This window comes from Herpailurus yagouaroundi, unplaced genomic scaffold (assembly GCF_014898765.1).
Source record: "Herpailurus yagouaroundi ecotype Mexico unplaced genomic scaffold, PumYag 190, whole genome shotgun sequence".
NCBI classification, from domain to species: Eukaryota; Metazoa; Chordata; class Mammalia; order Carnivora; family Felidae; genus Herpailurus; species Herpailurus yagouaroundi.
In genome coordinates, this window is record NW_024412421.1 from 31,537,333 (window position 1) to 31,553,593 (window position 16,261).

Below are 16,261 nucleotides of genomic sequence, written 5' to 3' on the forward strand. Positions count from 1 at the left end.
ATTTTATTTTATTTTATTTTATTTTATTTTATTTTATTTTATTTTATGGGGAGCCTGGGTGGCTCAGTCGGTCAAGCGTCTGACTTTGGCTCAGGGTGTGATCTCACGGTTCGTGAGTTCGAGCCCCGCGTCGGGCTCTGGGCTGGCAGCCCAGAGCCTGGAGCCTGTTTCGGATTCTGTGTCTCCCTCGCTCTCTCTCTCTCTCTGACCCTCTCCTGCTCACACCCTGTCTCTCTCTCTCTCTCTCTCTCTCTCTCTCTCTCTCTCAAAAATAAACATTAAAAAACTTATTTTATTTTATTTTAAATATTGTTATTTTTTTATTTTTCTTTAACATTTATTCATTTTTGAGAGACAGAGACAGAGCATGAGTGGGGGAGGGGCGGAGAGAGAGAGGGAGACACGGAATCCAAAGCAGGCCCCAGGCTCTGAGCTGTCAGCCCAGAGCCCGATGCAGGGCTCGAACCCATAAACTGTGAGATCGTGACTGGAGCCAAAGTCGGACGCTTCACCAGCTGAGCCACCCAGGTGCCCCTAAAATATTATTTAAAAATACTTTTGCAAATATTCCATGAGTATAATTTCATTAAAAAAAGAAGAAGCAAGGAAAGGATTTCACTCCATCCCAGTGTCCTCTTCAGAGACCGCACCTAGGACTTTCGGGTGACAGCAAACCCACACAGACAGACAGGGTTGTGGTTTTGTGTGTTCAGCATTAATGATGTGATGCTACACGTGTTGTCTCAGAGATGCTTTTGAGTCCTTTCATGCTTATCTGCCACAAGGTTTCTGGCCTCAGTATTAGTGAAAGTTAGGGACGGATCTTTCCTTGTGAGGTACCTGTCCTCCATGGCCTCAACCCACTAGATGCCCGTAGCCCTTCCCAGTCGTGATGATCAAAAATGTGTCTCCGGACATGCCAACATCCCTTGGGAGGCAGAGTCAACCCTGGTTGAGAACCACTGGCCCACCCAGTCCTTTCTTTCTACTGGCTCTAGAGTATTTTTATTTAACCAGATGGCCATTCAGATCACTTTCAGCTAACTTGACATAGTAAGCCTCAGTCTCCTCATCTGTGAAATGGGTATGGCAACAATGCCTTTCTTACAGGTTTGCCAGGAAGAGTCAGTGAGCTAATGTACCTGACATGCTCAGCAGAGGACTAGGCTTATAGAAAGAGTCCACAGAAATCTAAGTGCTTTTGATTAATCATACCTTTTGAAATGATCATAACTCTGTGACCAGGGCAGGCCTTGTAGCCTCCCTGACCCTCTGTCTCTTCATCTGTACAAAAGGAAATAACTCCCACTTGACCTCACAGAGTTGTCATGAGGATCGAATGAGGTCATAGCCGTGGAGGCACAGAGCCCACACCTCACGCCCACTCTGGGCACTTAAATCCTTTCCTCTCCTTTATTCCTTGACTCGTTCCCGAGAAAGAGGGGCCCGGCACGATTGAAGAGCTTCAGCCTTGCCTGTGGTACCTCCTCCTGGAGCTGGTCCAAGAGCAGGGTGTGGGGAGCAGGGGCATCTGGGGGGCGTGGGGGCAGGCACAGGAGAGCCCCCACACAGCAGGCTGAGCACTGAACTTCTGGAAATGAGAGCAGAGCCAGAACCGTGGGCTGAGATCACGCTGGTGGTTTCGTTGTCTTTCACTGCCCCGTTTCTCCTTCAGTGTGATTCCTGTCACCAGACAGGGCTGTTTATTTCCCGGTCGTGTGGAGGGCCGGGACTGAGAAGTCGCGTGGTGAATAGCTTAGCCTCCTGAGTCACCAACATGGGTTCATACTCTGGCTCCACCGTGTTCTGACTGTGCCACCTCGGGCAGCAGACTCAATCTCTGGGGAAAAAGGCAAGACCCACACCCACCTCCCAACACACGGTGAAGATCGCCAGGGGCACGGTCAGCACAGAGCCCAGCACGGGGGGGGGGGGTACCCAGAACGGCACCTGCTGCTGTGGGTATTACTGTTGGTCTGCGACCGTTGTCGGTCGGTGGTTTGTGGTCCGTGTGGCTGGGGTGGGGGAGACCGTGACAGGATGGCAGGCTCGGCCTCGCGGTCAGTGAGGTGCCCACCTACCCTGCCCCACACTGCCCAGGAGAACTTTCTGCCCTGGTGGAGGTATTCACTGGCTTCGTGTGACTATCGAGTCCTTGAAACGTGGTTCACGCAACTGGGGACCTACATTTTTTATTTTGTTTCACTTAAAATCATTAATTTTATGTCAGTTAAAGTCTGAGTGGTCACTTGTGGCTAGTGGCTACTGTGTTAGACCGTGCGGCCCTAGGCAGATAAGACCCGGGGCCTAATCACCAGCTGTTTGCCAACCTGGCTCGTGGTGCCACCAAGGAGAACCTCAGTGTCAGTGACTTACTCGTTCACAGAGGTGCGTTCACGTAGCTGGCCGAGTAACTGCCATCTTTTATTGGCCTCCAGTTACACTGCCTCTCCCTGATGGTCCCAGGCCAAGCCGAAGACCTTGCTGAGAGGTCCCTCTGCATGTCCAGAGGCGCTGCTGCAGGGAGCAGATCAAGGAGACCCTGTGAACCCAAGCAGGCGGGGTCGGAGCTGTGGGAGTCGGTGACGGGGAGAGCGTGTCCTCACAGAGCCCTCCTGGGAGTCGGGCCGGATCGCTCCACCCCCCCTTGCCACTGTGTCCAGTGCAGCCCAAGACAGCCCCCCAGTGATGGTGGCCATGGCCTGCTGTGTTCCAGGCCATTGGGCTTATCCTGAGGCTGAGTCTCCAAAGCTTCTAGAGTTTTCTCTCATCAGATCCGCCCAACAACCCAGTGAATAGGTAACTCTAGTTCTCCCCATTTACAGGCCCGAAGAGGTCGAGTTGCCCACTCAGGGTCACACGGCCTCGTAGTCTTGGTGCTGGGTCCTGGGTCCCCTGTTTCCTAATCTTGTGGCCAGTGTGGCAAGTAAGAAAATGAGTGGACCTCACATAGACGTTAACCTTCCAGTAACATTTGTGGAGACCTGGCCTTATTTCAGACACCGTGAGAGGTATTATAACAGGGGCTCCTTAACTGGGGACTCAAATGCTCCTGTGGGGCATTTGGCAGTGTCTGGACACATTTCTTCCCGTGGTTCAAATATGTTATTTGAGGTTTAGCAAAATCATTAAAACAGAAATTATGAAAAAAATAAAAATAAAGAATAAAAATTAAAAACCAAATTATGAAAGGGGAAGAAAAATCACGAATCACACACCATTCAGGCCATGGGAACCTTGTCCAGGAATGGCAGTGGGAACCGGTAAGAATTGGACAGCTTGCCTAAGAAGGCCTGGGGGAGGGGTGCGCCTGGGTGGGTCAGCCGGTTAAGTGTCCGAGTTCGGCTCCGGTCACGATCTCATGGTTCGTGGGTTAGAGCCCCGCATCAGGCTCTGTGCTGATGGCTCAGAGCCTGGAGCCTGCTTCGGATTCTGTGTCTCCCTCGCTCTCTGCCCCTCCCCTTCTCGTGCTCTGTCTCTCTCTCTCTCTCTCTCAAAAATGAATAAATGTTAAAAAAAAAAAAAATTTTTTTAAGACTTGGTGGGAAACGAACTCAGGGGGCATGAGATATTCAAACTCCCTTAATATAAAACCGAAGCGTGCCCGGAGACTTTTACCATCACAGCTGGCTGAGGGTTGCTCCTGGCATCTAGCGGGTTGAGCACAAGGATGCTGCAGAATGTCCTGCAAAGGGCGGGGACGACCAGCCCCAGATGACAGTTATCAGCACCTCCCGCCTGCTTTTCCAGTGACTCTCTCTGCTCCGCTTTCCAGGCGGGAACTTGGGTGTTAAAAGAGACAAAATAGCTTGTTCGAACAGCTGTAGAGCCACAAGTGCCGCAACCAGAACTGCACCCAGGACTCTGCCCCCAGTGCCTGGGCTCTTAACCGCTCAACGGTCCTGCCCCGTAGGCGGGGACTGTTGATCTGAGGGGGACGTGCACGGACGTCAGCAGGTCACCAAACCCCTAAAGCTACCTGCGTCATCGTAGGTGTGTATTTTTCCGAGGCGGGGGGTCAGCCCAGAGCTTTTATCAGTTTCTCAGTGGGTGCCGTGAGCCCCCCCCCCGGGGGCCCCCCCCCACCGGGCAGGAGTTCCTCCTAGAGATTCCAACTGACGTTTGTTCGTTGTCTTCCAGGCGATTGCTCCTTTGCTGGAAAACAACCATCCACCGCCAGATCTCTGTGAATTCTTTTGCAAGGTATGGCGTCACTGAAGGAGGGCTGCGTTTGCAGGAGGCAGCCTGCCTCCGAGTGCGTGCTGGGGTCGGCTTGGTGCAATTTGCTGAAAACCCAGGCTTCTCCGACCTGGGTCAGGGCCCCACATGGACCCGGAAGGCAAGCCAGGCAACCTTCTCTCAGAGTTACAGCTCTCTCTCTCTGCCACACAGGTGATCAGGAAGGCCCAGAGTCCAAACCGGTGGGTCGGGGAGGAGCGTCCGGCTTTTCTCTGGGCTATCTTTGTAGCTGTCTTGGGAGAAATGTGTAGCAGGTTTTCTGGGTTCCTGACGTCAGAGCTGGTTTATTATTAGCCCCGGCTCCTCTGAGCACCGGCTGGCCCACAGTGGGGCACGGCCACGGGGCTTTTCCTGAACAGGGAAAGCAGGCAGGGGAACGCCAGGTTAGCTGGGGGGAGCCACAGAGCGGGACATCCACTCCCACGGACCCAGTGCCGGGCTCGCAGTGGGATTTACACGGAACACACCCAGGGCATGTCGGGGACCACTCATCCGTCACTCTGAAAGCACACTTCAGTAGTCCGGGGACGACTGAACCAGCATGCGATCCTGTTTTGTTCTTTGCTGTATGATTTTTTTTTTTTTTTTTTTTATGTAACGAGTTGATGTCTTTGGAGAGATGCAGGGCCTAGGTTTGCTGCTTCCCCGGCGCTCCCCAGTCTTGCACCTGCTGACTCACCCTCCTCGTGCTCCCTCCCTCCCTTGCTTCTTCCACAGCCGCATGGTGTCCTCAGGGGGCGTGGACTGTGTCCACCAGTGAGCCGAGCATGCGGCATGGCCAAGCGGGCACCTGGGAGGCTCAGTGGTTTCTGGAGGGAAGGGGATGGAAAACACACTCTCTCTGTGTGCTTGAGAGAGACAGGATTGCCTTATGCTCTCTGGCCTCGTCTCTCCGTCAGGAGACCTTTTCCAGCAACCCACAGAGCAGGGGGTGGACCCAGCCTGCTGGCCCGCAGTGCCCGGGGCGCATTCTAAATGCGCGTGTGTAGGCATGTGGCAGGGTGTGCCCTCCGGGCCCAGAGGGTGAGCACCTGTGCGTGTGTGCACACAAGCGTGTGCCGCACGGGCATCGGGCTCCTGTGCAAAATGGAGGCCCCCCCTCCTCCCCGGGGGCCATGGTGAGGCTGGAGACAACTATAAGGCCTTCTCTGCCCCCCCCCAGTGCTTCAGGGCGACGCGCCCCAAGCAGGGTGGGGTCAGATGACCCAGTGTGTGGGCCCCCGAGAGGATGGTCAGCTGCTCCCTTACCTGTCTCAGCCGATCATCTCTCTCAGTAGTTTGTCTGATTTAATCCAAATCTCTTTATTCTGCTCTCAGGCTGTACAGCTTCTCCCAGAGTTCATGGTTTTCAAACCATGGTGGTTCTAGAACACTGGACCTCTGTTCAAAGCAAATCATACCTGAGGGTTCCCGGGTAGCACATTTTGAAAACTAGTGAGGTGGAAGAAACCATTCTTTCTGGCATTTCCTGATAGAACTCCTACTGGTCCTATACAGAAGGCAGCCTGCCCTTTGGAGCGAGGACTGCCAGCCCCTGGGGCCTGTGAGCCTTCAGGCTATTTTCCCTCTGGGGGGGCGGTCCAGCCTCAGTGCCTCTCCCACCAGGAAGCCTTCCCAGAGAGGGGAACCTGAGGGGAACAAAGCCACCCCCACTGGGTCCACTCTGGGCCAGCTCACTGGACTTGCCCGGGCAGCCTCACCTACCAGACTTTGAAGTCAGGACCCCACGATCTGAGGAAAGTTTATTTACCTTGGGTTTCCCAGGAAAGCCCTGATTTCTCATATCCCAAACTCAGCACCTACAGGCCTGGGCAGGTTATAAATGTGCGGGAGGAATGGGGCCTGGTCTGTTCCACCTGAAGGTCTTCAGTTTTCATTTGAAACACAAAACACCACCGTGACGAAATTAAAACACATCTGAGAGGTGCATTTGGCCTCACACTGCTGCCAGCTTATTAAAACCAACAACCGAAAAGCCACAGAGGTTTCAAGATTCTGGTGTCCAAACCCTGAGACCCCTGGTGTTCTTGCCCCCGGGTTTCAAGACACTCCTCTGTCACACCATGCCCTCTGAATCTTGGTGCTGTGAAAGCGGCACTGTATTAAATAAGGATTGTGTCCAGAGCTGACGCCTGTCTATACTATCTAAAACAGCCTCGGATTTTAAGATCAAAACAAAAAACGAACAAAAGATCCCTTCCTCACTTTTCTTACTGCAAAAAGAAAAAAAAAAAAAAAAAAAAAGCAAAAGCCGTGCACCAGTATTGAGCAAGGGAATACAGGCATCAGTGCTGGGTTCCCTGCCCCTGAGCCCTGCTAGGAGCCACAGACCAGGCCCGATCAGCCCTGGCTGGGCCCTGCCAGCTTGGCACTGACCCGTGTCCTTCTGTCTCCCCAGCACTGCAGAGAGCGGCCCCGGTCCATGGTGGTCATCGAAGTGTTCACGCCCGTGGTCCAGAGAATCCTCAAGCATAACATGGTGAGTTCCCCTGACCACCCCCCGCCGGCCCCAGACTGCAAAGCCAGTCTTTTCTTTCCCTTTTCGCCAAAGATTTGGGGAGGGGGGTTGGCTGTCCTGGCCTGACCGCCAGGGACTGGGGTTGGGATTCTGTCTAAGTTGGGGTGTTAGCGCAGCCTGTCCTCCTCGGCCATATTTTTTTTTTCTCTTAAGGCAACAAGAAGGATCTTTTCACAGTAAAAATAGCAAAAATAGTGTGTCTGGGGGAGAAGAGAGAAGTTTCCGTGTGTAGAATCAGAAATAAGGTCTACCGATGCTCGGCCCTCAAGAAGAGGAAGTGGAACCCCTCGCTTCCTCAGTGGGGGCTGTCCATAATGGTGTCCTTCCTGATGCACAGTGTGGAAGGGGGAGAAGGAGTGATTTTGTGATGGAGAAAGCGGACGGTCACGGCCATGGCCAGGCAGTCAGGGTCATCGGCAGCAGTGACAAGTCACGTGAGGGCGTGCACCCTGGCTGTGATGTGAGGGGAAGGGCAGCAGTGAAAAACAAGGGCCAGTGTCCGCCGTGCCTTACCGAGCCAACCCCCAGCCTGGACCCAGGTCCCCTGGGTGACGTGGAGGCACCTGTGTGCCGTGGCACTAAATCAGTTGCAGGGTACCCGTGACCCCTGCCCCCTGGCCTGTCAAGACTTAGCATGTGAAAACAACTGTGGAAAGGGGCAACCCACAGTTCACAAGTAGCCTTCCTGTCTCCACACCGTGTCCCTAACCCCAATCCGGACGGCAGCGTAGGGCACAGGTGCGGTTCCTCATCCCGCACCCGCGGCAGACATCATTAATCGATTACAGCGCTCCTCCCGCAGAGCCCAGAGGTAGCTTCAGAATCTATCCCAACACAACATTCCCGGCAGACACTGGCAACTGAACTGTGCTGGCACGGTGTGAATTCTGTTCACCATTTTCTGCCCTGAGCAATCACATACCATAATTGAACTGTTGCTTATTTCTGAGATCCTCCTTGATTTGAGATAAATGCACTTCTAGTTTTCCGAACCCAGGGGAGAGAGATACTCCGTCCAGTTCTTTCTCCAGGACCAACAGAGAAATCTCCATGGTGGTGGGGGACCGGGGGGAGCATGGGTTTCTGCCCTGATTGGGGCTTTTATGGTTTCAAGGGCACTCTCTAACTTCCAGCTTCTGAGAGGGAAGGATTTCTGATTGTTAACTTTAAAATCACCGTGCATGTGGCGTGAGGTCAGGGTTGCACCCCTTCAGAATCCAGAGCAGAGGTTCTGGGGTTTCCTTTGCGAAGGACCTCTCTTTCACAACTTGTCAGTGACAGCCAAACCCCCAGGGCATACTTGTCTGGGCCCATGCCTTCTCAGGACGTAAACATTTCTGCGTGTTCCACGGTAGTCAGTAGTCTGTTTAATAAGAGTTCTTATGGGACATCCGACTTCCAAGGGGAAAAAGTCAAAATTCAGGCAGCCTCCCACAGCTTAACCATACAACGTCTCCCTTATATTTGGTTAGTTATGGGCTTAGAGTGTTGACCATGTAATAATTTTCTGGATAAGATTCAGAATAGCTCCAGGGCAAATCCAGAATTTATAGCATCTGTTGTGGCCTGGCAGAGATCAGGGACCTTCGGGCATGAATCCTCACTTCAGTGTTTACAAACTCCCCAAGGGATCCTCGCGTCTGGGGATGCCATAAAGCTTTGCAGGCCCGCTCTGCTCTCGGTATCTACTAATTACACGCTCTGAACTCTGTCAGAAGAGAACTATAGACAGGACAGAGGGGGGGTTCTCTTTCTGCAGAAGAACAGATGTGTGGTGAACAGTGATCGTGGCTAGTGCTAGGCATGGGAAGTATGGTGGGCCTTTCAGGCCCCTTTAATGCTCCCGGAAGCTGATTTACCAGCCATGGGCCAGATGCTCGGCTGGAGCTGGGGCTCTCGGCTGGTGTGGGGCGTCTCGTCGCTGGCCTGCCACCAGCCACGTGTCTGTCAGCATAGCATGAGCAGTGACTTCTCTTCACCCCATCAAGGAGGCATTTGAACACTGGGGAAATGGAGAAAACCATACACCACAGAGGTGTTCTGGGATCTCGGGGCTTCCCTTATCCTCAGAGCGCGTCTTCCGCAGATATATCACGTGCCCCGTTTCATGGATGCGTAAACTGAACCTTAGAGAAGAGTCTTAGAGTGTTACTCACTGGACTGAGATAAAAATTAGATACAAATGGAAGCAGTCCTCTAGAATGTTCTCCTAGAGATTCTAAACCTGTTAAACTGTATCCTCAAGAATGAAGGTGGTCCCTGTGCCCACATGCCATTCGTTGGAGTGTTCTTGTGGCAAGGGAAGCAAGATGTGGCTGTGGTCCCTAGTGGACCACTGAGTGACCAGACCAGATTCCAAGAGGAACATTTTTGGCTTTTCTGTAGAGGTAAAATGTCACTCACCCATATGTCGAAAGGCCATCAGACCCTTCTGTAAGGTTTATTTCCAAGAAAATGACCTTGACATCTACTCTCGAAGATAAGGACAGTTACCTTTAGCAGGGTTGGGTTGAAGCAGTGTTCCTAGACTCATAAGCCCTCAGAAGTGGAAGTGGGCGTAGAGATGGGTTATTACAACCCTCAGAGACGATCACGTCCTCAGAGGGGTGGGTCAGCCCAAGGCCACACAGCTTTCCTGTCACCCTTTTCCAGGGCGTCAGGGGACTTTAGACGTCTTCCTCAATTTGGAAGCACGGTCAAGCTCCAGTCTTCTCTTCGCTCAGGGGCCTCATCTAGCCCGATGCCCTGTGTGTGTGCCTGGGACTCTGTGTGTGTGTGTGTGTGTGTGTGTGTGTGTTTGTGCCTGTGTGTGTATGTGTTTGCACACGAGTGTGTATGTTCCTTCGGATCTTTCCCCGTGGTTCCTTCTGCCCTCCTCGTGTAAGAGCACAATTGTGTAGGAGAATGGCAGAAGACGAACCCCCTCATTGTCCTGAGGACTCTAATTCAGCCTCTTTATTCCAGGTGAAGACGCAGCCCTAGAAGCTTCCTCGTGTGGGCTGGCGGGGAGGGCGTGGGAGGGACGTGTTCTACTCGGAGCTTTCAGGAGGGCCGGCGGGATCAGTTGGATCTGTGAAGACAGTCTCGCTGTTTTACCTGAAATTAGACGCTGATCCAGTGACGTCTTATTGAACGGGTTCCACCGAGCGGGGGTAGGAGGAGGGCGGAGGAGTTTGGAGATGTGACTCTTCCCTCGGATGTCTTCCCGGTCACCCTCGTCACCACATCGACTTGCCCCCCCCTCCCCGACTGTTCAAAACCCAGCCCACGGGTTTAGAAGTCCACGAACAAAGCTGCGGGCGGGAGCGCCGCCCCCCTCCCCCACCCCCAATTCCACCACCACCCAGACCCCTGCCCGTGATCCTAGGAGTGGAGGCAGCGCCCTCTCCCGGCGGACGTTTCCCCTCTCTGACAAGTCCCTGAGCCAGCGCCACCGAGATGACTGCCCCCCCCCCCCCGGTCTCAGCGGCACTGGGTCACCCGCCCCGTGGGGGTGCCGTGTCGGGGAAGCCTAGCGGGCCCAGGCGTCCGCTGGAGCCGCGCTCCGGAGCAGAGGGGAGCCCTCGGCCTCGCTCGGCGCCCCGCAATTAGGCGGCCGCTGAGCGGAGATGCCGGGGGCCCAGGCCGGGCCGCGGACGGAGACGTCACCCCGGGGCCTCGTCCTGACCTCGAGCGGATTTACCTGCCCCCCCCCCCCCCCCCCCCCCCCCCCCTTTCCCCCGGCCCCCCCCCCCCCCACGCGCCAGCCCCCTGTCGCCCCACCCGCTCGCCGTCCAGGGCACACACCTCCCACCCGGGCCACAACCCTGACACACGTACACCGCACGTCTCCCACACACGTCCTCACACGCCCCACGTCTCATGCCGCGTGTGCGCGCGCGCACACACACACACACACACACACACACCCCTCCTCCTCCCACACCCATCTCACACACACACACACACACACAGCTCTTCCCACACCCCACGTCTCACTTACACCCACCCCCACACACACGCACAGCTCCTCCCACACCTCCTATCACACACACACCTCCTCCCATATCCCGCATTTCACACACACAAACACACCTCCTCTTACACCCCGTGTGTCTCTCACACATACATGCCATTACCTGTCCAGCCAGCCTTTCTCTGAGCTTGTCCCTCTACTTTCATCAGCCTTTGTGATTCCGTGTGCCATTTGAGAGCGGCTTTTTCTACAGCCAAAATGACAAGATCATCAAATGCTCCTTAAGTATTTCCTGGAGCCCAGTGGGCAGCTGGGGTCAGCCTAGAGCAGCCCACGACTGGGGACCCTCTTCCCCCCCGGGGCCACGTCTGGTTCTTGGACCTCCTTCCTACCCTCTTGCTCAGGGGAAGGAACAGGTGTCTTTTCGTTGCTGAGTTGCATCTCTCCAGTGCTTCCTTTACCTCCTGAGTGCCCCGCGAAGTCCCAAAGCCCTCCCCCGAAACCGATGGCCCTAGATTGGGTATCCCCTGACTTTGCTGTGTTGAGTGAGCTGAGATAACAGCTCACAGAAAGCAGGGGTCCCAGAAACAACGAGAGGGGGCTGCTGGGGACGAGTCTCTGGCTCCCCCAAGGGTTGCGGGGGGCCCAGCCCAACACCCGCAGGCCCCCTCCCAAGGGTGCAGAAGGGAAGCCCCGGCTGGACTGTCTTCTGAGCACGTCTGTGCGGCACGCCGACCCCTGCCCTAGCACGGGCTGGGCCGCTGCCATGCCCATGAGTTCGCCACAAGTCCCAGAAGAGCCTTCAGTGTCAGGACATTTGCTCACCTCCACGGGCGGCCATCAAAGGGGGTGCGCGAGAGGGTGACGAGGCCAGCCTCCTGAAGTGAAAACCGTGTGCTGGGAAGAGGAGTGGGCTGGTGTCTCGCCGTTGCCTTCGACACCAGCGGTTGTGGGCCGAGCAGGGTCCCCCTGCCCCTTCCGGGCCCCCGGCCCCCTCCGCAGCGTGCCCAGCTTCTCCTTCCGCTCTCTCCGCAGGACTTCGGGAAGTGCCCACGACTGAGGCTGTTTACTCAGGAGTACATCCTTGCCTTGAACGAGCTCAACGCGGGGATGGAGGTGGTGAAGAAGTTCATCCAGAGGTGGGTCTCCCAGGGGGACCCCCGCCCTGCCGTGCCTGCCAGCCGGCCTTCCTCTCCACCCCAGAGCTGCGCGTCCCCTGACGCCCCGAGGGAAGCCGGGGGTGTATCTGGGCCCTGAGCATCCGTGTTCTCTGGCGGTCTCCGGCACTTACTAGCTCCGTGACATTGAGCCAGTTGCCGTACCGCTCTGGTCCCGTCCACGCCGCGACCCGTAGGAGTTGTTGCGTAATTAAAGATGATGTAATATGTGAGGAGGCCCCTAGCGCAGTACCTAGCGCTCGGTAGGAGGTCAGGAAACGGCAGTCGTCCTAAATAATAGGATTATTTCCGTGGGTCCACCTTGGGTCTAGAAGTACTGAGTGTGTAAGGAGACAATACCCCTGAGGCCCTGCAGAGCCATCACTGGGGACTTGTACAGCCACCTCCCCAACTTGGGCAAGAGGAAGCCAGAGATGCTGGTTCTTACTCCCTTCCAGTGTTTCGGAGGAGTGGGGTTGCTTTTTCTTTGACTTTTAAATTTTCTCTCTGTGCCTTGGTTTCCTCCTCTGCAAACTGAGAACCAGAGTGGGCGCTTCGCCCAGTTCATGTGCAGACCCCGTGAGCTAATCCACGTAAACGCCAAGAACTGTGCGGATGTGACGAAAATGTTCGCGATAGTTGTCCTCACTCCTCTCATCATTTAAGAAAATCAAAGCAGCCTGTTTAAGCCGGTTTTGAAACTATGCGTTTCTAAATAGACTCACCTAGAATTCACAAAGAATTTCTAAACCCAAATGAAGTGTCCTTCTGGAGGAGCCCTGGTGGCTTCAGGGTCCCTTTATCAGGACCCAGTTATGGTTTGTGAAATTTTTTCAGGTTAGGCCTCTCTTACCCTCCGGGGGCCACAGTGATTTTCCAGGAATGTTATGGGTGTTATTCCCAGATACCGAACAGCCCTGGGAGAGGGGTATTAGCCTCATTTTACAGATAATATAAAACTGAGGCACAAGGATAGCCATGATAAATACCTATAGCTAGCATCCAGGGAGGACTTAGCAAATGTGTCCCAGACGCCATGCTGGGCCAGGGTGACTGTAATAATTTTTCTTTCAAAGCAGGCCGCTTTTGGGAGTGAAATGCAGTATCACGAATGATTATTCCAGAACCCCCAGGCACAGACATGACTGTCTCGGGACGTAGGACTGCCATATGCTGAGTCTTCCCGTGGGTTAGAAAAACTGGGTCCTTGTAACCCACTGAAGAGGAGGCCACATCCCCGTTTTATAGCTAAGCACATGGAGAGTGGAAAGCGCGAGTGATTTGCCAAGGCTGCTTAGTTGGACTTGAACCCAGGCACCCTGGGTCTCGAGCCCGTGGCCTGGAGCTTGGCTCTCTGCTGCCTGCGCCTGGCAGAGCCAGGACCCGGCACAGGGCTTGGGCCACCCCCTCCCCCTCCCCCTCCCCCTCCTCCCTGCGTGGGCATCCCCGCTGCAGCCGCCAGCTCACCCTGCCCCCTGCTCTCTTCCAGCATGCACGGCCCCACGGGGCACTGCCCCCACCCCCGGGTCCTGCCCAACCTGGTGGCCGTGTGCCTGGCTGCCATCTACTCCTGCTATGAAGAGTTCATCAACAGGTCAGTCGCCACCACCAGGAGAGCCTGCAGGGGTGGGGGGGCACGCTTCCACCCTCGGATGGGGACACTGAAGGGCCGGGTCGCCAGGGAGGGCGGCCTGTACCTGACCCGGCCGGGGACGTGGGGCGGCGTTCACTGGGACTGCCTCCGGTCGTTTGCCAGGCCCAGAACCCACCAGGACCTGGGGATGTTACCAGAAACACAAACACTGTGAATCAACATTGGCAACTGCAAGGCTGTTGTGTTGACTTGGCCTTAGGAACAAGTGTTTTATTCTGAAGGTTTCTCACCGCCTGGCACATCTGGCACGCTGAGGCTCTCACTGTGAGAGAGAGAGAGAGAGTGTGTGCACACAGGTGCGGTGTGCGTGAGGGGCCGTGTCGGGTGTGTGCACATGTGCACGTGAGTGTGTGCATGTGGGTGCACAAGGGCTGGCAGTAGCTTTCTCCCTTTCACTTTGTAAACACGGGATTTCGTTTTGCCCAGGGTCTGCGTGTGTTTCCCGAGCGTCTGTGTGTGTGAGACAGTGTCAGACGCTGCTGGGGGATAACGTGCAGTGGTCAGGATCGAGCCGGATGGAGTCAGGCTGTGAGAACACGAACACAGAGCCCATGTGGTAGAGAAGGACTGGAAAAAGGCAGGATAGGGCACTGCCTCGGGTCCTCCAGGGCTTGGGTGGAGCAGCTTATGAGGGAGGCAGCCCTAGGAGCTCAGGGAGGGGGCCCGAGGACAGCGGTGGAGTCTGATGACCATTGCGGACACCCGTGCGTTCCCCACTGGGACTTCCCAGGAGACTGCGTGGAACACGTCTCACAGTCATTCCCCTGAGAGATGATGGTGCTGTGGTGGTTACTTACCGCCTCCATTCTTTCCTGGTGGAGGCTCGCTCTTGGGATGCACAGCGACGCAGATGCCATGAGTTTGTATAGAGCTTTATACAGTGACCTCTCCGGTCGTTGGAGAGGATATGATGTGTGGGACCAGGTGGCATCTGTTGTAGCTCCCCTGTCCAGTTGTTCAGGTGGTACACTGCACGATTCCAAGGACACCAAACTAGGCCTAGCTAGAGCTGGGGACATAGCAGGAATAAATTTCAGCCCCTAAGGAGAAGACAGTGGAGGGACACCTGGGTGGCTCAGTCGGTTGAGTGTCTGACTCGAGTGCGGCTCAGGTCATGACCTCGCAGTCGTGGAATCAAGCCCTGCATCTGCTCCACAGTGAGCGTGGAGCCTGCTTTGGATCCTCTCTCTCTCTCTCTCTCTCTCACTCCCTCCCTCTCTCTCTCTCTCTCTCTCTCTTTCAAAATATACAAATAAACATTTTAAAAAGTTTAAAGAGAAGAAGGTGGGGCATTCTGAGACACTGAAAATCTGGACAAGTGAGGCTTGTAAAACAACCAATGTACTTTGAGCTCCTGGGGAAGGGGCCACAGACCCTTAATAAGGGTATATTTTCTTATGACAGGGCCTAAGAAGGGAGGATTTCTATTTTTCATGTCCTTAGCCCTTGGTCCTGATATTCAAAGGGGACCTGTCCAATCTTGACTCATTTCCCTGTTCAGGAGGTGATAGTGTCCCTGGGGCCAGAACAGGAAGATGTCATGCCGGTCAGTCCCAAGTGCTTGTTCTGTGCCTACAGCGTGTTATGTTAGAAGCAAAAGACACACACACACACACACACACACACACACACACATACCCACACACGGGAGATCAAAGGGTAGCGCATGGCTTGGACAACGGACAACTATCCTAAGCATCCTTGTGCACATGGACGGTCTCCCACCCTTGACCTCCTCACTGCAGTTCTGGAGCCGATCTGAGTGCATTGCCACCTCGGGCCACCCTAGGAAGCAGGAAGAGAGTACTAGGAGGGTCACACACTCCCAGGCTCCTTTTCCTCCAAAGGCCTGTGACTCATCTCGGCCTCCCTGAGCCCACGCGGCAGATGCCTGGCCTGGAATCGGGAGGAGGCAGGAGCAGGAGCAGGACACAGCACCTCCCAGAATTTTCCCTCTGTGTCCTCGAAGCTCTGCTCGGGTGCCTCAGCCTTCGTCTCTCTTGCCCACTCAGCCCTCGTTTAGTGACCGCTCATCACGCGCCAGGTGCCACAGGCACCTAGGTGAACCAGCTAGACGGAGCCCTTGCCCTTTCAGAGCAGACAGTGTAGCAGGAGATGGAGGGGGAGGGAGGGAAGGAGGGAGGGAGCAGTCACCGTGCGCCTTGGTCAGGGCTGCGACGATGGAAGCCAGAGGCATAATTAACATGGTCTGTGACGGGGAATCTGAACCCTGGCTGCTATCAGTCAGCTGGGGAAGGTTTACACAATCAGAACATAAACGTAGCACGCATATACCCTGTGACCCAACTCCGTATAGCTTTTGGTATATCCACCAGAAGACACACACGAGAATGTTCTGGCGGCATTATTTGTAACTGCTCCTCACTCAAATCTGCCTCACCCTCCTCTCCAGTGTCCTTCAGCAGTGGGATGGTTGGACGCTTGGGGTGTGTTCACACAGAGGAACGCTAGAGAGTGGCAAGAATGGATGAACCCGAACGAGCAAACTGTGAATGACTCGCACAAATGCAAAACTGACCAAAAGAGGCCAGATCCGAAAGATACATACGGTGCGATTCTTTTTCCCGGAACTTCAAGAATAGGCAAAAGGAATCTGTGGTGATAGAGGCCAGGAGAACGGCCACCTTTGGGGTGGGGAGTCAGAGGAAGGGCATGAGAGAAACCTCTGGGTTCCTGGGAGCGTTTCACATCTTGCTGTAGGTCAGTGGTTTGAGAAC

At 54.9% G+C, this 16,261-nt stretch overlaps 1 protein-coding gene across 1 annotated transcript in view; it reads left to right on the forward strand.

The window, feature by feature from the left end:
* Positions 1-16,261, forward strand: part of CMIP (c-Maf inducing protein) — a 94,104-nt gene that overhangs the window by 49,723 nt on the left and 28,120 nt on the right. Inside the window, exons 6-9 of the mRNA XM_040443211.1 lie at positions 4,141-4,203; positions 6,638-6,718; positions 11,748-11,851; positions 13,359-13,463. Coding sequence (XP_040299145.1) covers positions 4,141-4,203; positions 6,638-6,718; positions 11,748-11,851; positions 13,359-13,463 — 353 coding nt within the window. The remainder of the gene's footprint in view (positions 1-4,140; positions 4,204-6,637; positions 6,719-11,747; positions 11,852-13,358; positions 13,464-16,261) is intronic.